Source organism: Dama dama, chromosome 4 (genome assembly GCF_033118175.1).
Source record: "Dama dama isolate Ldn47 chromosome 4, ASM3311817v1, whole genome shotgun sequence".
Taxonomy (NCBI): domain Eukaryota; kingdom Metazoa; phylum Chordata; class Mammalia; order Artiodactyla; family Cervidae; genus Dama; species Dama dama.
In genome coordinates this window covers 27,731,974-27,757,428 of record NC_083684.1, presented here as the reverse complement: position 1 = coordinate 27,757,428, position 25,455 = coordinate 27,731,974, and the positions used below count along the sequence as shown (strand labels likewise).

Here is a 25,455-nt window from a genome sequence, read left to right as displayed (position 1 = left end):
TATAGGTGTTGGGAAGAATGAGTAAAATTTGAAGGAATGAAGAAGTTTGGGCCCCATTAATAATCTAGGTAATAAACACTCTGGGTGTAAGTAAGGTAGCATCAGTGGAGATGGAGAAGACATGGACAGATTTACTGAAGACTTAGGAAATGTTTTTGAATATCAGTGACCCTACAGATGTGGGGAGCCCAAAGACAAAGAGCAACCTAGGGTGACTCCGTGGTATCTAGCTTAGGCAGCTGGGTGTAGGCTAACAACATTCACTTGGACGTCAAAGTCCAGAAGGAACTAGAAGAGAATATGAGTCATTCTCCTTTAGGTATATTAAATTTGATGTGCCTAGAGAGTATCTAGATAGAGGGCTCAGCAAGCCACTTAATGTGTGAGTCTGTTATTTAGGAAAGAATTCTGAATTAAAAATAGAAATATTGAGTCTTCAGTATATTGATAGTAACCGAAGTCATAAAAGGGGATGGGATTACTAATTATTAGAGAGATACAAATAAAAACTACAATGAGGTACCACCTCACACAAGTCAAAAGAGCTATCATCGAAAAGTCTACAAATAACAGGACTTCCCTGGTCCAGTGGTTAAGACTCTGTGCTCCCAATGCAGGGGGCCCAGGTTCAATCCCTGGTCAAGGAACTAGATCCCACTGCTACAACTGAAGATCTGCATGCCACAACTAAGAGCTCATGCAGACAAATAAATTTAAAAAAATTGTTAAGTCTACAAATAAAAATATTGGAGAGGGTGTGGAGTAAAGGGAATCCTCCCACACTATTGGTGGGAATAAAAATTGGCACATCCACTATGGAAAATAGTATGAAGGTTCCTCAGGAAACTAAAAACAGAATTACCGTATGATCCAGCAGTCCCACTCCTGGGCATAAACACAGACTAAATTATGATTCAAAAAGATATATGCACCCCTATGTTCACAGTATTACTGTTCACAATGGCCAAGACATGGGAATAACCTAAACGTCCATCATCAGAGGAACGGATAAAGAAGATGTAGCACATAGATACAATGGTATACTGCCCAGTCATAAATGGGCAAAATAATGCCTTTCGCAGCATCATGGATACAGCTAGAAATTATCATACTAAATGAACTAAGTCAGAGAGAGAACGAGAAACACCATACAGTATCACTTATATGTGAAACTAAAACATGACACAGTAAACCTGTCTACAGAACAGAATCACAGATGCAGAGAGCAGACTTGCAGTGGCCGGGGCGGGGTGAGGGGGAGAAGGACGGACCATGAGGTTGGGGTTCGTAGATGCAAGCTGTTACATTTAGGATGAAAACCCAACAAGGTCCTGCTGTATACACAGGGAACTGTATCCAGTCTCCTGGGATAAACCGTAGAGAAAATGTGTATTTGTGTATACCTGAGTCCCTTTGCTGTACAGCAGAAGTTAGCACAAGATTGTAAGTCAACAATATTTCAATGATTTAATTAAAAAATAAAAAGGGATACAATTACTCATGAAACATAGACTAAAAAAACGGATAAAAGCAGAAGCCTAGCAAACCAGCAGAGAGACCCTTAAGGAATGAGAGAGTGGTAGGAGGAGAAGCAGGGCAGATGACGACATGGAATCCCACAAAAGTTCACAGAAGAGGATGTGGTCTTCATTGTCAATTAAGCAAGGAAATCAAGTAACTCAGCAGTGGCCACAGGGCTGGAAAAGATCAGTTTTCATTCCACTCCCAAAGTAATGCAGGACCAAAGTCCATTCACTCTAGAAATCAATTGGTTATTGGTGACTTTTTCTGGAGTAGTTACACAAGAAAAGTAAAGCAGATGCTTTTTGAAGGAGATGGAAGAATGTCTGTTACATGAAGAATAGGAGACACAAGTAGACATTACTCTTTAGAAGTTTGGATGTAACCTGGGGGAAGATGTGTATTTAGAAAGAGACATATCTTTTTATTTTTTTATTGAAGTGTAGTTGATTTGCAGTATATTCGTTTCAGATGTACAGCATAATGATTCAATATTTTTGTAAATTATACTTCATTATAAGATATTACGAGATAATGGCTATAATTCACTGTGCTATACAATATGCACTTGTTGCTTATCTATTTCATACATGGTAATATGTATCTGCTAATTCCAGACTCCCTAGTTTGTCCCTCCTCTTCCTTCTTGCCTTCGGTAACCACAGGCTTGTTTCTGTATCTGTGAGGTCTGCTTCTGCTTTACATATACATTAATTTGTATCATTTTTAGGTTCCACATACAAGTGATGTCATACACTATTTGTCTTTCTCTGATTTATTTCACTATGTATAATATTCTCTAGGTCCATCCACCTTGCTGCAAATATCAGAATTTCATTCTTTTTATGGCTGAGTAATATTCCCTTATATATATATGTATATATATATGTGTGTGTGTGTGTGTGTGTATGTGTATATAACATCTTCTTTATCTGTTCATCTGTTGATGGGCACTTAGGTCCTTCCAGGTCTTGACTGTTGTAAATAGTGCTACTATGAACATTGATTGAATCAGAGAGAAAACAAAGGAATTCCAGAACACCATCTACTTCTGCTTCATTGACTATGCTAAAGCCTTTGTGTGGATCACAACAAACTCTGGAAAATTCTTAGAGATAGGAATACCAGACCACCTTACCTGCCTCCTGAAAAACCTGTTTTGCAAGTCAAGAAGCAACAGTTAGAACTGGACATGGAACAGCAGACTGGTTCAAAATTGGGAAAGGAGTATATCAAGGCTATATATTGTCACCCTGCTTATTTAACTTATATACAGAGTACATCATGCGAAATGCCAGGCTAGATGGATCACAAGCTGGAATCAAGACTGTCAGGAAAAATATCAACAACCTCAGTTAAGAAGATGATAACGGTCTAATGGCAGAAAGAGGAGCTAAAGAGCCTCTTGATGAGGGTTAAAGAGGAGAGTGAAAAAGCTGGCTTAAAACTCAACAGAAGAACTAAGATCATGGCATCTGACCCCATCACATCATGGTGGCAGATGGAAGGGAGAAAAGTGGAAGCAGTGATAGATCTTATTTTCTTGGGCTCCAAAATCACTGTGACTGCAGCCATGAAATTAAAAGACACTTGCTCCTTGGAAGAAAAGCTATAACAAACCTAGATGGTGTATTAAAAAGCAGAGATATCACTTTGCCAACAAAGGTCTGTGTAGTCAAAGCTGTGGTTTCTCCAGTAGTCATGTATGAATGTGAGATGAGAGTTGGACCATAAAGAAGACTGAGCATCAAAAACTTGATGCTTTCAAATGGCAATGTTGGAGAAGACTCTTGAGAGTCCCTTGGACTGCAAGGAGCTCAAACCAGTCAATTAGAAAGGAAATTAACCCTGAATATTCATTGGAAGGACTGATGCTGAAGCTGAAGCTTCAGTACTTTGGCCACCTGATGGGAAGAGCCAACTCACTGGAAAAGACCCTCATCCCTCATGCTGGGAAAGATTGACAACAAAAGGAGAAGGGGGCAGCAGAGGATGAGATGGTTAGATAGCATTACCGACTCAATGGACATGAATTTAACCCAACTCAGGGAGATAATGACCCAACTCAGGCTACTCAGGGTAGCCTGCCGTGCTACAGTTCATGGGGTTGCAAGGAGTCAGACACAACTTAGCAGCTGAACAACAACATGAACATTGGGGTGCATGTATTATCTTGTTCAGTTTGTGTTTTTGGTTTTTTCTGGATATGTACCCAGGAATGGAATTGCTGGATTATATGGTAGTTTTTATTTAATTTTTTGAGGAACCTCCATACTACTTACCATAGTGGTTGTACTAGTTTATATTCCCACCAACAGCATACAAGTGTTTCCTTTTCTCCACACCCTCACCAGCATTTGTTATTTGCACATTTTTTCATGATAGCCATTCTGACAGGTGTGAGGTGATATCTCATTGTGGTTTTTACTTGCATTTCTCTAAAAATTAGCAATTTTGAGTATCTTTTCATGTGCCTGTCAGCCATCTATATGTCTTCTTTGGTGAACTATCTATTCAGGTCTTCTGCCATTTTTAATGAAGTTTTTTGGGTTTTTTTCATATTGGGTTTCATTTTTTCACATTATGTATTTGGGGTGTTAGCCCATTGTAGGTCATATCATTTGTAAATATTTTCCTGCATTCAGTAGATTATCTGTTTGTTTTGTCAGTAGTTTCCTTTGCTGTCCAAAAGCTTTTAAGTTTAATTAGATCCCATTTATTTAGTTTTGCTTTTATTTCTTTTGCCTTAGGAGACAGATCCAGAAGACATATCGCTATAACTTGGGTCAAAGAGTTCTCTCCTGGGAGTTTTATGGTTTCGGGTTTTACACTTATATCTTTAAACCATTTTGAATTTATTTTTGTATATGATGTGAGGGAATGTTCTAATCTAGAAAGATATATATATTTTTTAAGAGCAACTTTATAGAATTATAATGAATATATTTTTTTCCCCAGCATAATGGTTTTATTATGAAAAAAATTTTTAATTCATTATGGGAAAGTTCAAACATATATGAGTGGAAATAATTGTATGGTAAACTCTGATGTACCTATCACATAATCAATCAGTTCATGGCCAATCTTTTTTCATCTGTATCCCCAACTCCCTTCTATCTTACCCATATCCTTTTGAAACAAATCTCAGATACCACATCATCTCATCAATAAATATTTCAGGATGCATCTAACTGAGGTCTTAAAAAATAACAATACAATTATACCTAAAAATGAACAATACTTATTTACTATCATAAAATTTCTAATCAGTATTTAAATTTCCGATCATACCACAACTTTTAAAAGTTTTCATTTCTTTGGATGAACATACTTTAAATTGCACATATTTAAAGTGCACAGGTTTGGGAGTTTGGCCTATATATACATCTGTGAAACTATCACCATAATCAAGATAATAAACATATCCATCATCCCCAAAAGTAGAAAAATATATATTTGGATAAACTGACAAGTAGGTAGCAGTGGAAAGAGAAATTGATTTTAAAGGAGAGAAGATAATAGAGCCAAACCAAAGGAGCGAGTGGAATCTAAATATTTACCTCAGTTATTCATTCAACAGCCTTTTCTTTTTTTTTCCTTTTTCTTTCTCCTTTTCCCTGGTATATCCTGTATTACCACTTAAGTTGTCAGTTTGTAACTAATGATGTCAAAATAAATGATAGATTTCTTTAAAACACAGTATCAATTACAGGAAAAGTGTAGCGTAGAATTTGATTGGGACTATACACCAAAAGCCATCACATTTCCTACCACTTCATATGTATCTTTGTATCTTTATATGTCAACACCTTAAAACCTCTAAACTGTGTGTCTTCTCTTGCAGCCCAATTAAAGGATATTGCCTACGGCACCAAGCAGTACAAATTTAAGCCAGAAATCATGCCAGATGACTCAGTTGATGAATTTGATGAAACCATTCACTTAGAACGAGGCGAAAACCTGTTTGAAATCCATATCAACAAAGTAACCTTTTCTTCCGAAGTTTTACAGGCATCTGGGGATAAAGAGCCTGTCACCTTCTGTACCTACGCTTTCTATGATTTTGAACTACAGACAACTCCCATAGTACGGGGCCTTCACCCAGAATATAACTTTACTTCTCAATACCTCGTTCATGTTAATGACTTATTCTTACAATACATTCAGAAAAATACTGTCACTCTTGAGGTCCACCAGGCTTACAGCACAGATTATGAAACAATCGCAGCTTGTCAGTTGAGATTCCATGAAATTCTAGAAAAAAGCGGTCGAATATTTTGCACAGCAAGTTTGGTTGGTGAGTACTGTCTTACAGACTTCGGTTGTTTGAATCCCTGATTGGTTTCTATATCAATAAGGCATTTCACGTTAGTATCTTCTCTCACAAATTCAAGGTGCCTTTAGGTAAGGACAGTTTTCTCTGATTCAGCTGCCCACTGTTGATTGCACTCTTAAATGTCATTGATAATATTAGTACAATGGCTGTTAATTTTTTAAAGCTTCTTAGTACAAATGTTTATTTGCCATGTTGATATATTTGTTTGATTAAACATTAATTATAGTATGTTGATCAAATATTTTTTAAAGAGCGTGTCGTTATCACTTACTAAGCACTGGGAATACTGTGATCGGTGATAAATAAGACAGTTGAAGCCCCTGCCCTCCTGTAGCTTACCTTCTAGAGGGGAAGACGGGCCATAAAACTATACACCTATCCTTAGATATGAAGAAAGATGATCTGGGCAAGAGGCTAAAGAGAGAGAAGGTTGCTTATTGAGATAAGGACTTCCCTACAGGATGACAGTGATAAAGAGACCTGAAAAAAGATCCATATCAGCCATGGGGCAGCTTAAGCCCATGCACCACGACTAGAGAGCCCATGTGCTGCAACTAGGGCCCACAGCCAAATAAATAAATACTTTTTAAAAATATTTTTTAAAAAGAAAGCTGCATGTCAGGATCCAGGGGAGGATTGTTTCAGGCAGAGGAAACAGCAAGTACAAAGGCCTGAGGGAAAAACAAACCTGACCAATTGGAGGAACATCAAGGAGGCCTGTGACTAGAGCAGAGCTGACATTAAAGCAATAGGCAGGGATCAGATCATGCTGCAGAGCTTTCTGGGTCATGTTTGGACTTTTTTTTTTTTTCTTTGAGTGATGCAAGTCATTGGATAGTTTTGAGAAGGTGAGTTACAAGATCACACATAGTTTTTTGCTGTTTTTTGTTTGTTCGTTTGGTTGTACTGGGTCTTCATCGCTGCAGTCTGGCTTTCTCTGGTTGCAGCAAGTGGAGGCTACTCTCTAGTTGCAGGTGGCTTTTCTTGTTGCGGAGCAAAGGCTCACAGGCTTCAGTAATTACAGCACTCAGGCTCAGTAGTTGCAGCTCACGGGCTCAGTAGGTCTGGTACATGGGCTTAGTTGCTCCACAGCATGTGGAATCTTCCCGGAGCAGGGATCGAATCCATGTCCTGTGCATTGGCAGGTGGATTCTTATCCACTGCACCACCAGGGAAGTCCGACACACATAGATATTAGAAGAACCATGCTGGGTGCTGTGGGAAGAATAGTCTATACAGACCAAGAGGGAAAACAGGACCATTTTTCAGGCTATTGCATTAATCTGTGGAAAGAGGATGGTGGCTTGGATTAAGATGGTAGTGAAAGTAGTGATAAGAAGTAGTCATATTCAGTGTAGGTTTGATTAACTCTTCTTTAAAAACTTGTTCATCAACTGAATGTAGAGAAACAAGAGAAACAGACAAGGTGAGAGTTTTGGTGTGAACAACCAGGAGAATGACAAGGCCATTTGTTGAAATAGGTCAGGGAGAGGAACAAATTTGAGGAAGAAAACTTAAGATGTGTCTGAACAAGATTGACCTGCCTGTTATACAGCCAAGTGGAAATGTCACATAAGCAGTGGATGTAATAGTCTGAAGGTCAGGGATAGAACAGTGGGATTCATTAGCATACAGAATACATTTTAAGCCTTGGACCCAGATAATTTCACATAGAGAGTAACTGTACATAAAGAAGAGAAAAGGACCAAAGATTGAGCCTTGGGAAACTCTAAAATTTAGCATTCGGGAAGAAGAGGAAGAGACAGCAAAATGAAACTGAGGAGTCACCAGTGAAGAGGGAGATAAACCGAGAGTATACAGGATCCTAGAGGCCAAGTGAAGAAGCTTTCTCAAGAAAGAAAGAAGGTGACTTAGGTTCTGGGGAGGGATTTTATTTTATTGATTGCATAGATAGTATATTCACATGGTTCAAAAAATCCTGCCCTCAAAAACTTAGCGTGGCAGAGAAGTAAACTGGTGAAGTGACAGTTACCAAAGCAGTCAGTACCCTAATGAGGACATAGTCCTCAATTCCTGCAAAGGAAGCAGGGAGCAATAGAGGAAGTCATCACAGAGGAAGAGAGATAAAGAGCCGCAGAGTTGTGAGAAGGACTGAAGATGTGCAGGGCAGACATGCAAGGGTGTTCTACGTACAGTATAGATTTGGCAATAGGTATGGTGTTTTCCCCTGTGCTTACGGTACAGTAGAAAAATGAGGAAGGTGCCAAAGATTTCTTGAAATTTGAATTATAATGTGGAATATCACATTCATAGTTTTGAGGTTTCATGTTGTATCTGTCAGACTGCATTGAGTGCAGCTTGTTAAAAAAAAAGAAAAAATTGCGTCAGAAAAAAATCTTTTTATGTGTTAGAAGGATTGAAATAGTGTGAACTGGACTACCTCAAACATAGTTTTTTAATAATATTTAACACACAGTGAAACTCATACTTGCAGAAGTAACTTATTCTCTTTTTCTCTGTTATTTGCCAGTCACACACCATCTGTGCAAGTCATATATTATTTTATTCAGTATAAAATTTATAGTTTTAATGCCTAATACCATTGATGTATGTTTTACTGGTATATATTTTGATTTATGGGGCCATTTTAACAGTGAATTATGTATCGGTTTGTAGGAACTAAAGGAGACATCTCCAATTTTGGCACAGTGGAATACTGGTTCCGATTAAGAGTTCCCATGGATCAAGCGATTCGGCTTTATCGAGAACGGGCAAAGGCCTTGGGATACATAACATCAAATTTTAAGGGGCCAGAGCAAATGCAATGGGTAAGCTTGTTTGACTTTACAACCCTTTTATGACACAGAAATTTTATAGTATTTCTTTAAATTACCATGCTTTAAACTGAAATCACTTTCTTTCAGTTGCAAAAGCCACTTGATGGCTTTTTTTTAAACTTTTTATGTCGAAATAATCATAGACTTAACAGGAAGTAGCAAAAATGTACAGAGGTCCTGTGTAGCTTTCCCCCTGCTTCTCCCAGTTGTAATATTTTATGTAACTATAGTATAGTATCAAAGCCAGGAAACTGACATTGGTACAGTACTATTAACTAGGCTAGTACTGTTAACTAGGCTACAGACGTGGTTCAGATTTTCTAACATCTACATGCACTTAGGTGTGTATGAGTGTACAGTGTTATTTGTGTATGTGTGTGTGTTGTTTGTGTAGGAAGACGCAGAGTTCAGTGCGGTTTTATCATGTGTATATAATCATGTAATAGCCACCACAATCAAGATACAGAATTGATCTGTCACCCCAAAGGAACGCCCTTGTGCTATCCAGGACACTTTTGAAAAATAGAATTGCAATGCTAATATTACACATCAGCTGTAACTTTCATTACAATTTCTGCTGTTAAGGAAATGAATAGCTATTCTTGGAGTTTCAGTTATTCTTTTTTTCCAGCCATTTCCAACTTCTTCCAAGCTGTTTCAGAAACCTGTAGCTTTCTGAAATGCAAAGTAGAATGTAAAATGAATATTCTTTTACTGAGAATTAGAGGTTTAAAAGCAATTCCTCAGAGTAGCATTTTCCAAACTGTGTTTCATGAAGTCTTAATAGTCTTATTTCCAGAAGAATTCCATGATCCAGTAAATGCAGAAAAGACTGAATTGAGCAAAGTTAAATAAGATCCTTGACTTTAGGGCTTATTTTGAGATTTGAGTATAACTCGAATCTCAAGAGGAAGCATGAAGTATACACTTAAGTAACAAAGGGATAGAATATAGTAGAAATATTTTGGAATGTCTGTTCAAGGCACAATTCTCTTTTTTCATTTGGAACTGCCCTCTCTTCCAATCCATGGGGCTGGGCCCCTGGTGGCCAGCTTTACATTTGATGACCCTGCTCTCTCCCACTCCACCCAATTATAATTAATGATTTAATAATAGCCACCTGCCTCCAACTGAGCCAATCAGATTCTGCTTTCTGAGATCAAGAGAAAGTAAGACTCCATGGCTGAAACGTGGGAAACTGGGAGCTATGGGGCAGCCATCTGCTACCATGTTAAACTGCAAAGGAAAGAAAATGTATCTAGAAGGAGAATAATGAGCAAGCATACAGAGAAAAATGAAGAACTAGATGGAGAGTAAATTCCTATAGTTTTACAGTCCCATTCCCTTCCTAAGACACAACCACATTTCTGCTACACAGTTCTGTGAAATAGCCCTATAGCCTTATATTAAAGGCTTCCAAGGTGGAGCAGTGATAAAGAAGCCACCTGCCAATACAGCAGATGTTAGAGATGTGGATTCGATCCCTGGGTTGGGAAGATCCCCTGGAGGAGGAAATGGCAACCCACTCCAGTATTCTTCCCAGGAATATTCCATGGACAGAGGAGTCTGGTGGGCTACAGTCCATGGGGTTGCAAAAGAATCAGACATGACTGAGTGACTGTGCATGTAAAGTCTTTTTTCATTGTATTTGCTTGGTGAAATCAGTTTTTATAGCTTTCAATTAAAAGAACCATGATTAATATAATGTTGATTCCCAAACTTAAAGAATGGCACCCATTTCCTAGCAATCATCGTTCTGGACTAATGTTCTTCAGAACACACCTTGAGAAATGTCATTATGAGAAAAGGAATTAGAAATAGTGAAACCACATGGTTTATTAATTTTTGTAATTTGAAGAGTTTTAGACTCCCAGTTTATGACTTGAATGAGCCATTTACTGGTGGAACTTCAGCTTTTGTGGGTAGGCTTGAGGGGAGAAGCAGAAGGGGTACTTTGTAAACCATTCCACTCAGCCCTCTATAGTTAGATGCCAACTAGCCCTGGGAAAGCAGTACTGTGATTCCCTTCTCAGATTTCCCCTATCCATACCACCAGCTGTCTCCACTAAGGAGATTATGACTTCAGTTCTGTTTTCTTTCTCTCATAAGCTTCTCTAGAATCAAAAGTTCCAGTTGTTCAATCCAGATTCAAAAATACAGTGAAAGAGGGGTCCCTGCATGGGAGGTGGAGAATTCTCTGACATTGCAACACTGCGTTGATTTGTCCCAGATCACATCGGCTACTAAAGGCGTAGCAGCTCGTCAGGGCAGCTGTTCGCTAGAGTACTTGTGCGCTGATTGCCTGAGTCATGGTTCCGTAGAGGGCCATGGAGCAGTTTCCAACTCTCCCGGATAACTCCCTTAGCTCACTTCTCTTCCGAAAAGTCCCTCCAACCCAAGATTTTACCCCTCCAAAGTTTCTCTCTCACTCTGTTCCCTTGTTCCTTGGCCTCAGGTATCCGCGTCCCCAGATCCCATTGGTTCAGGATGAGGGCCAACCCAAATATAACAAAATCATCTCTCTGAGTGGGTACCATCAAGTTCATTAGTTCTCACTTAAGAATGTGATATGATCAGAATAACTGGAATGGTTGAAGGATTAGCTCTTAATAAAATTGTAAACTAGGGGACATTTATCTTTGAACCTATCTGCTCACTTTACCTGTTAAGCATTAAATAGAATTAAAAAACATCAGACTATTTTCGTGGCTTTATTTATTTTTGTTTGTTTTAACAGCAATCTCTACATGTATGCTCAGTCTTTTATAGTTTCTGTTAACAGCGTCTGTACACAGGTTCTAGAGAATATTGGTTTTGAATAAGTATCAAGAGTATTTTACTGAGAAATTCACTGTGAGGTGAAAATCTGCAGTCTTTTGGTCCATTTACAAAATTATTGTGTTTGGGGGTTGGCAGCTGCTGTTTACTTTTCATTGTATTACTACTGTAATATAAATATGTATGTTTTTCCAGTTAAGTCATCAACCACCCAAAACTGCTCAGCTCAGTTCTACTGATTCCACAGATGGCAACTTAAATGAACTTCATATTACAATAAGATGTTGCAACCACCTGCAGTCCCGAGCAAGCCACCTGCAGCCACACCCATATGTTGTGTACAAGTTTTTTGATTTTGCAGACCATGACACAGCCATCATTCCCAGTAGCAATGATCCACAATTTGATGATCATATGTGTTTCCCAGTGCCAATGAATATGGATTTGGATCGATACCTTAAGTCAGAGTCTCTGAGTTTTTATGTATTTGATGATAGTGATACCCAGGAGAATATTTACATAGGAAAAGTCAATGTGCCTCTGATTTCATTGGCACATGACAGATGTATTTCAGGTAAGCGTATTTCTTGAATCCATGAGATTGTTTTTTAAAAAAAGACCTAAATTATTCCTCAGTGTTATTGATATGATCTATTTGTAACTAATCTTTCTAGCCTTCTAAGATAATCTTAAACTTTGGACCCACAATATTATATTTTTGTAATCATTTTCTTAATAGTTATTCTAAGGATTACAGTATGCACCTCAGTGTGACACAAAGCACTTAAACTTAATGCTAATAACTTTCACTGAAATTTAGAAAAATCTGCCCCTATATAGTTCCATTCCCTCCCCCTTCCTTTATTACATTGTCATAGATATATATATATATATATGGTATACCTATATGTGTTATAAACCCAACAGTACAATGTTAGTTATTGCTTTATATAACTTTATGGCCTTTAAGAGAAGGGAGAGTAGATATAGGAGACTTTTATATTAACTTATGTATTTAGCATCTCTGGTATTTATATCTTCATTTGGGTTTGAGTCATTTGAGTCATTGGGTCTGATGTCATTTTCTTACTCCAAATAGCTCTATTTCCTCTCCATCTTCTGTGTTATTATTTCATATATTTTATCTTTGTGTATTATAAATCCAAGATTATAATTTTTTAATTATGCAATTGTTCTTTAAATCAGTTAAGAAATGAGGAAAAACGTATTTATACTTTTTCTAATTACCTATGTAATTACCTTTATTTACCTCTGTTTCTTCATATTGATGTGAGTTACCATCTGTTACCATTACTTCCTATTAGCCTGAAGAAATTCTTCTAATTTGTCTTGTGAGTCAGGTCTGCTGGCAGTGAATTCACTTAAGCATTGTTATCTGGCAGTGTCTTTATATGTAGCTTTTATTTTCTGAAGGATAGTCTTGCTGGATATCATATTCTTAGTTGTCAGGTTTAGTTTATTTAAGCACTTTTGTATATCAGACAGTTGATTCTGGCATTCATTGTTTCTGATGAAAAATCATCAGTTAATCTTGTTATGTTCCCTAATACATGATACAGTTTTCAAGATTTTCTTTGGGAGTGGGGGAGGTCGTTCAACAATACCACTATCATGTGTTTAGTTGTGGTTCCCTTTGTGCTTTTTCTACTTATAATTTGTTGAGCTTCTTTATGTATAGGGTACTATTAGGTATCAAATTTGGGGAGTTTTCTGCCCCTATTTCTTCAGTTATTTTTTTCTGCCCTTTCTTCCACTTCTTAGGTTCCTGTTACACATATGTTCATATGTTTAATGGTGTCCTACAGATATCTGAGGCTCTGTTCATTTTTCTTCATTTTTTTTCTTTTCAGCTTGGACAATCACTATTGATTAGTCTTCAGGTTCATTGAATCTTCTGCCAGCTCATATCTCCTACTAAGCCCCTCTATTGAATTTTTTCATTTCAGTAATTATACTTTTCAACTCCAGAACTCCTTTTTAGTTCTGTCTCTTTTTATTGAGATATGGTTGATGTATAATATGTTACAGGTATACAACATAGTGATTTGTCATTTGTAAGGGTTATACTCCATTTATAGTTATAAAATATTGGCTATATTCCATATTTTATAATATATTCTAGTTCTCTTTTTATAATTTCTCTCTCTTATGTTCTCTGTTTTATAATTCATTGTCATCGACTTTCCTTTAATTCTTTATTTTTTTTTTGCTCTTTGAACATATTTACAATAGCTGCTCTGAGGTCTTTGTCTGCTGAGTCTCACATCTGGATGCCCTGAGAAAGCATCTCTGGGTGACACTCTATCTGTGTATGTAGCACATTCTCCTTCCTGTTTCTTTGCGTAGCTCATGAATTTTTTTTGCTGTTGTTTAAATTTGGACATTCAGGACACCATATTTTAGCATCCATAGATTCTAACCCTCCCAGGATTTCTGTTGCTGTTATTGTTTGTTTGGTGACTTGGCCTGTACCATTTCTGTAGTTTTGTTTCCCTTGCTATAGCCACTGATGTCTCTGCTAAGTTTTTGTCTTAATTTTAAGCCTGAACACAGTTTAGTGGTCAGCCTATGGTTGTTGAAAGTTGTGTTCAAACACCTTGAGCTGTCAGGCTTCCACCCTTTGCCTATGGGTCAATGTATGGCTTAGGTAACGCATTCAATGTTTAGATAGTCTATAAGTCTCACATTCAGCCAGGGACAAGTAGCTTCTTGTTGTTCAGTAGCTAAGTCATGTCCGACTCTTTGTGACCCTGTGAACTGCAGCATGCCAGGCTTCCCTGTCCTTCACCATCTCCCAGAGTTTGCTCAAACTCATGTCCATTGAGTGGTCAAATATTGGAGCTTCAGCCTCAACATCAGTCCTTCCAGTGAGTATTCAGGGTTGATTTCCTTTAGGATCTACTGATTTGATCTCCTAGTTGTCCAAGGGACTCTCAACAGTCTTCTCCAGCACCACAGTTCAAAAGCATCAGTTCTTCGGTGCTCAGTCTTCTTTATGGTCCAATTCTCACATCCGTACAGGACTACTAGACAAACCATAGCTTTGACTATATGGACCTTTGTTGGTAAAGTGATGTCTCTGCTTTTTAATATACTGTCTAGGTTTGTCAGGTAGCTCTCATAGCTTAGTTGATGAATCTGCCTGCAATGCAGGAGGCCCAGGTTCGATTCCTGGGTTGGGAAAATCCCCTGGAGAAGGAAATAGCAACCCACTCGAGTATTCTTGCCTGGAGAATCCATGGACAGAGGAGCCTGGCAGGCTGCAGTCCATGGGGTCACAAGAGTCAGGCACAACTTAGTAACTAAACCACTAGGTTCGTCATAACTTTTCTTCCAAGGAGCAAGTGTCATTTAATTTTGTGACTGCAGTCATCATCCACAGTGATAAGTCTGTCATTGTTTCCCTTTTTTCCCCATCTATTTGCCAAGTAGCTTACTAGAGTCTTTTCTGACTCCTATTGTTCTTACTGAGGTTCAGTAGATTTTCTTGAACAAGTGCTTGTTAATTTGTTGTATACCTTTGATCAATTTCTGGAGTTCTTAAATGAATATTTTTTATCATTTTATGCAGTGTTACCATTGCTTTTTGTGGAAAATATTTACTGATCTCTTCACTCAACCATTCCGTATGTCTCACCTGTGCCTATAATAGAAGTTTCTCACCTCCCTGTATTCCTTTTTTTCTACCTAAAGTCTAGAGTTGTTTAGTTTTTCCTAGCCAGCCATTAGAAGAAGTGTCAAACACTTGAGAACCAAGTAAAGGATACCCCTAAACAAAAGTTATGCTTGAAATATAGAGTTTTTTCCCAAGTCAGGGATTTTCATATTGAAAACTCTAGTATAATGATTAAAATGTGTGACTCAGTATTACATATTCAGCTAGGTGATACTTTATGTTTTGGGTGGTTTGTTTATTTTCTAGACATTTTTTGTGTGCTACTATTAATTTGGAATGATTTAACAGATCCCAGTAAAATATATTTAAAATTATAATAGAATAATGTAGTAATATAAGGACTCCTTAGGATATATACATTATTATGTATTATATATAGATAAATTTTGAAGTTTTAATGTATTTTTCTACAGAGACACAAGAATATCAAGTCAAAATGAAGGTTCTTATTTGAGTTATAACCCACATAATATCTTGGAAGAAGGCTAAAAATTCTGAAGAATCTCTGAATTTAATTTCAATGAATTAAAATATTTATAAGTCAATTTTCTCCTCTTTGAATCAGTATTATCTGTGAGGTCTTAACTTTTAAAAGCAGTGTGCTTGAGAAATGAACCTGTCATAGATCCTTTTGTCTTATTTTATTCTCTTAAGCCATTTGAGTTGTGAGTAAAAGCTAAGTTTATTTTTAAAGTTGTGGGTAGTTTCTTTTTGCTCTTCTTTAATTCTTATGGTAATAAAACTTCCCTCTAGCATTAATTACAATTATATTTTTGTAATTTGACAGGAATATTTGAGTTAACAGATGATAAAAAGCATCCTGCTGGAACCATTCATGTTATATTGAAATGGAAATTTGCTTACCTTCCACCAAGTGGTTCTATAACTACTGAAGACTTAGGAAATGTCATACACAAAGAAGAGTCAGAGGTTGTTCAAAGACTACCTCCAACATCCTCTGTTAGTGCACCTATTGTAGTGAGTAACAGTGACTTTGAATTTCCTATAAAATTATTATTATTCCTACATAATTATTATTATTATTCCTTAATAAATAGCCACATAAAAGAGAAAAGAAATCTGAAAAGTATGTTCATTATGCTCAGTTTGACATGTTGGTTTATCTTAGGCACCAACACCTAAACCAAGACGTTTAACACCTAAAGATAAGAAGGTATCTTTTATGGATATCACACCACATCAGCATTATGTAAGTAGTAAACATTCAAAATACTGCTTCCCCCCACCCTTGTCCCACATAACAAATATTTGAAATAAATGAGAAGTATACCCTACCTGATTAAATGGAAACAGGTAAATAAAACACTTCTTCTTCCTTTATAATTTTACCTTTGTAATTGGCACTGGGTGTAAATGTTAAACAATCTTACTCTTGATCTGAATCTTCCGTTGGCTCCATGTCTCTCTCCAGATATCACCCCCAGTCCTCTTTCCCCACTTACCATAAAGCAAAACAGAACAAAACTCTTCAAAAAGTTGTCTTAGTTCTGTCTCCCTTTCCTCAAACTGTTCCTTGCTCACACTAGTAAAGCTTTTCCTCATTAAAATCACTCTTGCTCAGGCCACAGTGACTCTCACTTTGCTATATCCAGTGATCAGTTCTCTGTCCCTGTCTTATCTCCCAGTAACTTTTGGCACAGTGGAACACTTGCTCCTTTCTCTCTTGGCCTCTGGGATACCACACTTTCCTATTTTTCCTCCAGCTTAACTTATTCTTCTCATTCACCTAGACCCCTTCTCTTCTCAGTCTGCATCTAGGTAAAGAGACCTTATCCAAAGAAAACAAAAGGCATGAACAAACATAACAAAACAGAAACGTAGTCACAGATAGTCACAGAAACAAAGAACAAGTGTAGTTGCTAAGGGGTTGAGGGGAAGAAAAATGTAGACAAAAGAGATTAGGAGATACAAAGCCCAATTGTAAAATGGATGGGTCATGGATATGAAATGTTCAATTTGTGGAACACAGTAACTGTGTAGTATCTTTGTATGCTGAAACAGCCTAACCACTGTGCTTATTGTAGTGATCATTTTGAAATGTATAGAAATATCAGATCACTGTGTCATTTAACAGAAAACTAACACAGTGTTACAGGTCAGTTATACTTCAAACCACATACATACACTACCATGTGTTAAATAGAGAGCCAGTGGGAAGCCGCTGCGTGGGCACTGGGTGTCCAACCCAGTGCGCTGAGAAAACCGTGAGGGGGTGCGACGGGGCAGGGGTTGGCAGGAAGGTTCAGGATGGAGGGGACACGTGTGTGCTTGTGGCTGATTCACACTGTTGTATGGCAGAAGCCAGCACAATATTATAAAGCAATTATCCTCCAATTAAAAATAAATTTTAAAAAGCTCATAGGAGAAAAGATCAGATTTCTGGTTACCAGGAGCAGGGGATGGGGGAAGGGAGAATTGGATGAATGTGGTCAAAAGTACAAACTTCCAGTTGTAAAGTGTAAATAAGTATTAGAGATGTAATGTCCAACATGATAAATATAATTAATACTGCTATATGTTATATATAAAAATTGTTAAGAGAGTAAATGCTAAGTGTGTGTGTATGTGTGTGTGAAAAAGTCTTAGGATGATTTAGGATTTAATACAAAATACAAAATAACATATATGCACATTTTCACATATATAAGGAGACCTCTACTCTTCCTGAAGATAGGAAGGAAATTTCACCAGAAGTGGAACTTATACCAGAGAGAGAAATTGATATGCCAACTGTTTCACATATTCCCGAGGTATGTGTTTATGTTAAAATTATCTTGAAAAGTTTCTTTTTTAAATACTTTGTCTTTGCTTTGACATGGATCATTGGGACTTCCCTGGTGGTCCAGTGGTTAAGAATCCCCCTGCCAATACAGGGGATACAGGTTCAGTCCCTAGTCCAGGAACTAAGATCCCACATGCCGCAGGGCACCTGAGATCATGAGCTGCAACTTTTTTTTTCCCATTTATTTTTATTAGTTGGAGGCTAATTACTTTACAATATTGTAGTGGTTTTTGCCATACATTGACATGAAGAGCCGCAACTTCTGAAGCCTGCACGCTGTAGAGCCTGTGGTCTGCAACAAGAGAAGCCACTGCAACCAGAAGCCTACACACCACAACTAGAGAGTAGCCTCCACTTGCCACAACTAGAGAAAGCCCACGTGCAGCAACGGAGAGCCCCATGCATTGCAATGAAGACCCAGTGCAGCCAAAAATGAAAAAAAAATTTTTGTTTAAGAAATCATATCACTGATCCCGTGGATCAGTGACTTCCGTGGAATAGAAAGGTCCAACATGTTACCAGTGTAATAGTTATAATTATGCAGACATTAGTAGGTAGTAAATACACATACAAATTAAAGTATAATGTAAAATTCATTTTGAGATTAATGCTTCTGAATATTTAGTTTGTAATCAGATTTTAATTTATCTGTGTATTTTCATTTGTGCAGCTTAAGTGATTATTTTCTCATGAATCAAATATAAAGTGCATGTCAGTATATTTACTTGCTTTATTATCATTCAAGGGCTTCAGCAAGAATACTATAAATGTGATATAAGCAATAATATATCACTGTGCTTTTGCTTCTTCAGGTTCCTCAGGAAAGCAGTGTAGATGAGGTAAAAGAGAATACTGAGAAAATGCAGCAAGGAAAAGATGACGATGTGTCTTTACTGTCTGAGGGTCAACTTGCAGAACGAAGTTTGACTTCTTCTGAAGATGAAACAGAAATAACTGAAGAACTGGAACCAGAAGGTGACTTCCTTTTTTAAATTACCATTATTTCCCTGACTCTGCTTTGTTTAATCTGTTCATGCCTCATGGAACATCATCATTTAATCATGAGTCTACTTCATGATAGCTGTTTCTTGACAGAAATGATGGGATGTAGTTCAGTCTCGTCAGGTGTGGTCAGGTGGAATTGTTGCATATCTTATTTCGAACTCAGTGCACCACAACGGAATACAAGTATTGTTGCTGACCATGTTCCAAATTTATATTTTAAATTACTTTATATTCTCTTTGGGTTCAGTACTATTAGCTGGGTTATTCTAGAGGACTTGATTTTTTAAAAATGGAGAAAGAAAAGCAACTTACATACAACATGATTTCACTTATATAAACATCTAGAAAAGGCAAACTAATCTATTGTGACAAAACATTTAAGTGGTTGCCTAGGGAAGGACGAATGGAAATAGAAAGATGCAGGAGGAAAAACTTTACAGGGGGCATGAGGAAATATTGGGGGTGATAGACATGTTCACTATCTTAATTATGGTGATGGTTTCACAGAATTATTTATTTGTCAAAATACATATTTCCAAAATGTAAATACAAATTTTGCACACAAATTTGTGTGGTTTATTATATGTCAACTTTACTGCAATAAAAACTGTAAAACTTTTAAAAATATTTTTAAATAGTAGGAATAACTTGATTTTTTACACAATAGTATAGGTTAGGCTGTTGGAAAATATGATTATCATGTTCTTTTAAAATTTTTTATTTTAATTTTATACTTGAACAAGCAATATTTTTATTTCCTTTTCTCTTTTCTAAAATGTAGTTCAGTTCAGTCGCTCAGTTGTGTCCGACTCTTTCCGACCCCATGGACTGCAGCATACCAGGCTTCCCTGTCCTTCACCATCTCCTGGAGCTTGCTCAAACTCATGTCCATCAAGTTGATGGTCCCATCCAACCCTCTCATCCTCTGTCGTCCTCTTCTCCCCCTGCCTTCAGTGTTTCCCAGCATCAGGGTCTTTTCCAGTGAGTCAGTACTAAAATGTAATGTAAATCTAATTATCTTCAGTGCTAAAAAAATTCAGACATTATTATCATATTTTTCTTTTATGGTTATTCTTTTAACGTATGCTTATTTCTCTCTATTTCACAGGGTACAAATGTAATTGGTTTAACAGATTTAAACCAACAAAATTTTATTTCTTAACAGATGAAGAAGACAGATCAGCTTCTGACAGTGATGAGTGCATTATTCCAGGTCCTATCTCCAAGAATATCAAACAGGTCAGTAACCTGATATCAACCAAAAATGTTCTGAAATAAAGCTGCTTTTCATTCATAGTTTATAAATCCTTATATATGAAAATCTTAAGGAAGAATATTTCTGGAAAAAATTTAATGTATTATCATAATCTTATCCAAGTAATCATCTAGTATAAGAAAATTGTATTTATACTTTCATTATGTAATGGGCCGTAACATATAAGTGTTAGTTTTGCTTACATGTTTTAGAGTACCTAACATCTGTAGCTTCAGTAGTTACTTGTTCAAATCAGTTGACTTCTCTGACTCCTTTGCAGAACCATTACACAAAGATAGATTAAATCAAATCTGAATTTTAAAGAATTTCCAAAATGAGAGATTGCCTTTAAAACTATAATAAATTACATATGTAAATTCATAAACTGTTCATATCTAAATATGTCATGATAAACTGTTAAAGTTATTTCATTCTGTCCAAAAATTAAACTTTCTTAGAAGGTAATTTCATATACGTATACCTTGCTTGTTTTGTAGCACACTGCTGAAAAGTAGTATACATGTAAATTGAAATGTTGAAAAGAAAGTTATACTTTACTTTACATTGGAAGTATCCCACTTACCAGAGCATTTTTCATTGTCAGGGGAGAAAAATGGTTTTATAAAGTAAACGTAAGTAAAGTGGTAGCTTTTTTATTCATCCAAGTTAATTTTCCTGAAGTGATTAATTGTATTCTTTTATTTTTTTAAGAATTGCAATACTTATTTCAACTCTTAAAAATCTCACATTTTTAGCTTAATCTCTCTACTGAACAAGCTCGTAGAACAGAACATTTCAGATGTCACAGGTGCCTCCATAAAATAGAGAAATCCATTGTTTCTGTGATTGAGAAATACAAACAGATGATTGATAAATACATCATCTGTTCAAAGTTTTATTATCATTGTTATATGATTGTTAATTACAATAATATCATTTAATGTATAATGTACTGATATATGGAATTCTCCAGTATTCTTGCCTGGAGAATTTCATGGACAGAGGAGCCTGGCGGGCTACAGTCCATGGGGCCACAAAGAGTCAAACATGACTGAGCCAGTAACACTTTCACTTTCACCCACATTAGGGTTTTCCAGATGGCGCAGTGATTAAGAATCTGCCTGCCAGTGCAGGAGACATGGGTTCCATTCCTGAATCAGAACATCCTCTGGAGTAGGAAATGGCAACCTGCTCCAGTATTCTTGTCTGGAAAATTCCATGGACAGAGGAACCTGGCAGGGGTCCATGGGCTCGAGTCCGACACAACTGAGCACACACTCATGTAATCCGCTTGACTCAGTGTGCCAGCTCAAATGTTAAATCTCATCCAGAGACACCTTAATAGACTTACCCAGAATAATGTTTGACCAAACAGTTGTATACCTCATGGCCCAGTCAACTTGACATACAAAGTTAACCATCACATCATTTTACTAAGAACACTCCATTTAAGAGTTGTAAGCCTGCAAGTTTGATTCCGATATTTCTTTCTCCCATGCTTCACATTTCTTTCTCAGTAGTTCTGCAAGACTCTGCTTCCTTTCATCATGATTTTTGGATACCTTACATGGTTTAGCCTTTGAACATAAAAGTATGAGATACTGAATCAGTCCTAGGGCCTAAGGGACTAGTACCAAAGGATTTATTTCTCTAGCAGATTTACAAACAGCACTCATCTCTCTTATTATAACTCAGTGATTCCCAGGGATTCACCATCTGCAATTGGTAATCAAGTCTTCTCCCTAAGGGGGTAAATAGATCATTCTGGCCCTGCCCTCAGGAAACATTATACTAATTGGGAAGATGTGTTCATGAAAAGTCAAGTGTTAATTCATCAGTTAAATTACAGTCTAAAACAATCAGGAGACAATACCACCAATGATTAGTAGATATTTGAGCTAAAGAATAAAGCTGTTCGGGGCCCATCTTCCTCATTTTCCGAATAAGTAAACTGAGACCTTGAAATAAGGTGATTTGCCGACAGTCACTAATTAAGGAAGTTCAGAGGAAGGAGAAATTTGGAGTGATTTTTCAGTAGACTTCATTAAGGATATGCCCATAGGCTGCTCACCCACCCTCTTTCTTGTGAGTTTTGTGTCTGCTTTTTCTTATTTTAAGCTGATTTTTTTCTGTTTCACTTGCCCAAAGATAGCCCCACAAAATGCCCAAGCCCAAAGAGAAAGATCTGATCAGCTACATCTAGCCTCTGGATTGGATCCATGTTTATCAGTTGTGGTCCTTTGACCCATTCAGCTGTAACCAGTCACATAGTGAAGAGGAGTGTCCACTTTAACTGTAACATCTCAAATATGGGGATACATGGCAGCAAGCACAAAGTCCTGTGCATGTTAGTGCTGGCAGGGGATGCACAGTATGTTTCAGAAATAAGAATACACTAACTAGAGCAACCTTTCTGCAGAACAGGGTAGAAGGTTTCAGATATGATGGAGAAGACTAAATATTTTGGATTTTATCCAGGAGATACTAGGGAGACATTGCAACAGTTTATTTTCTAAACATTGTATTCATCATCTAAAAGTCAGTTTCAAAGAATGGGGAGATGTTATCTGAAATTACATCATCTCAGACCAGAGATTTCCACCCGGGGCAGTTTTCCACAGGAGGGATGCATTTTGGCAACGTCTGGAGGTGTTTTTGGTTGTCGCCCTGGGAGGGACGACTACTGGCATCTAGTGGATAGAAGTCAGGGTTGCTGCTTAACCTGCTGCAAAGCTCAGGCCCCACAGCAAAGACCTGTCTGGCCCAAAACGTCAGTAGTGCTGAGGCTGAGAAGTCCTGTATCAGACTTTTCAGTGGAATCGTGTGTATACTGACAGCATTGCTAGCATCTCAGTGCAGTTGTACAGTGCTCTTAACTAAGAATAAAGAATTTAATTTAACAAAGAAGTTTGATGAAAGAGCTATTCCTCTAAAATATTCAACTAATTCTAATGTACACATATATTTTTCCTTTGGAGTAAATTGCATTTTTTCCTTATTACTTCCAGAAAAGTAATTTGTGTTACTTTGCTACAGCCTAATAACAACCTTCACTACCAGAATGCAACTTCCTATAATGATTTTTGATGCCATCTCAGAAGTGTGAATTATTGTTTCAAGCAACCAGCTCTTCTAAGCAATGCAAAGCCTTGGTAGCCATTAATCAAGTTCCCATGTGCTTTTTCAAATTCTACATTTAGTAGAAGGTACTGACCAGTACCTTATGTTAATAGGTGAAATTTAGTTTTATTAAATTATATAACAAATACAGTAAAATAGTATAATCTTTGAACACAGGAACAAACCTCAGGAGATGATCATAATGGTGAAATACAGCATTTTCTAGTGATTGTACCAATTCTTCTGTGTGCTCCTTTTGCAAATCATTTAATATCAGTCATGGAACCTTTGTCTTTGTAAAGATTGCAAAAGTGGTACAAAGAACTCCTGAATACATTTCACTCAGATTCATCAGATGTTAATGTTTGCTACACTCTTTTTAATCATTTCTATTCTCTCTCCTATATACATACATGTATGTATGCATTATATACACACATTTTTACATACATAATTGTAGTGAATCATTTGATAGTTGCAGAAATCATGCCCCTTTATCCCTAAATACTTCAGAATAATAATACAATACGATGATCTACAATTCTTAGTAAGATTTTGCGGGTTGTCCCTGTATTATCACTTATAGCAAGTTATTAACCTGGTCCAGGATCAAATCTAGATCACACATTGCATTTAGTTGTCACGCCCCTTTGGCCTCCTTCAATCCGTAATGGTTCCTCAGCCTTCCATGGAGTTAGTCTTTCATAACATTGACTTTTTCTAAGAACGCAGGCCATTTATGTTGTGAAATGTCCTTCAGTTTGAATCTGTGTGATTTCTCCCCTAACTGGATTCAGCTTATGTGTTTGGGTGGGAATCCTACAGAAGCAATGCTGTGTCCTTTTCAGTGCTTGATACCAGGAGACCCAGGATGTCATTTTGTCCCACTGCTGATATTCACTTTTTAAGCATAAAAACTTTCGTGGCTCCTTAATTTCTTCTTACATCTCCTCTTTCAGAACTGCTTCAGGTAGAAATCTCAGGACACTATTATAATAGCTCTCTTTGGAAGGGAAGGTATTACTGAATGGCTAATATGTAATATCTCCTTTAGTTCGCACAACTGTTCATTCATTAGCATCTACTGTGTGTCATACAAGAAGCAATCCATGGCTTCCAAAAATTTACATTCTAGGGGAAATACGTTTATAGTGCAGAGGTCAGTGCTGGGAGACTGGAATGCACAACTGCTCTGAGAACGTTCAAGAGGGGTGCCTAACTCAGCATGAGGGATCCTCATCAGGGATAGCTTCCTAGAGTTAGTGAAGCCTGAGCCAACTGTGGAAGATGATTTAGAGTTAGTGAAAGCAAAGGAGAGTCATTATAGCCCAAAGGAATAAAAAGCATGAGACTTTGAGAGAGTGCAGAGAACATGGCTTATTCTCAGAGTCAGAGTGGTTTTAGGTTGGGCCAAGCCTAGGGCACACAGGGGGAGCCACAGGAGAAGATGCTGAAATAATAGGCCTGTCCAGAGCATTGAGGCCTCTGTATATCAGCTGAGGAAGCTGAAGTCTATCCTGATGTTCTATGAGCAGCCAGTGAAGATTTTTAAGGGAGGAGGATGATCACTCACTCATTAAACAGGTGTAGTCAGTAAGCATTTACTGTGTCCCCACTCTTGTTCTAGGGACTGGGAATTTAGCAGTAAGAGAAATAAGTCTCTTGCTTTTGGGGAGCTTACACTCTTAAATCACATTTTAAAAGATCTTGTTATCAATAGTATAAAGAATAGAGGCACAGAGATTAGTTAAAAGGTAATTAACCCTACTCTGGTTATCTCCACTGTGTAGAAATGTTTTAAATTGCCTTTACCTATAGCTATAATGTCACCAAATTGAGACTAAAAGTAGTGTCCTAGATAAAAATCATTTATGCCAATTACACTCTGAATTTCAGTCATCGCCTGCACTATGTAAGCAATTTAAGATCATTCCGTTTCTTTTTTTCATGTTACAGAATCTGACAGCTCATAGTTACTTTTTAGAAATGTCGATCCTTAAAAGGAATCTAACAGATTTCCCAGGACTTAGACATATTACTCAGTTCTTCCTCTTTTCTTCATGTCTGTGATGTATAATTAATCATAGATTACTTCATTTTGTTTCATTTCATTTACAACATTTATGAGCTTCACTTTGTCAG

The 25,455-nt window shown here is 37.2% G+C and overlaps 1 protein-coding gene across 3 annotated transcripts in view; it reads left to right on the top strand.

Annotated features, from left to right (window-relative positions):
- The window catches only part of RPGRIP1L (RPGRIP1 like), a 96,568-nt gene that overhangs the window by 42,298 nt on the left and 28,815 nt on the right, over positions 1 to 25,455 (top strand). For 2 of the 3 annotated variants that reach the window (XM_061138522.1, XM_061138524.1), the window contains exons 15-22: positions 5,366 to 5,818; positions 8,495 to 8,646; positions 11,629 to 12,007; positions 15,918 to 16,108; positions 16,260 to 16,340; positions 17,800 to 17,901; positions 18,746 to 18,908; positions 20,104 to 20,177. In XM_061138522.1, coding sequence (XP_060994505.1) covers positions 5,366 to 5,818; positions 8,495 to 8,646; positions 11,629 to 12,007; positions 15,918 to 16,108; positions 16,260 to 16,340; positions 17,800 to 17,901; positions 18,746 to 18,908; positions 20,104 to 20,177 — 1,595 coding nt within the window. The remainder of the gene's footprint in view (positions 1 to 5,365; positions 5,819 to 8,494; positions 8,647 to 11,628; positions 12,008 to 15,917; positions 16,109 to 16,259; positions 16,341 to 17,799; positions 17,902 to 18,745; positions 18,909 to 20,103; positions 20,178 to 25,455) is intronic. The other variant, XM_061138523.1, reaches the window with a different exon arrangement.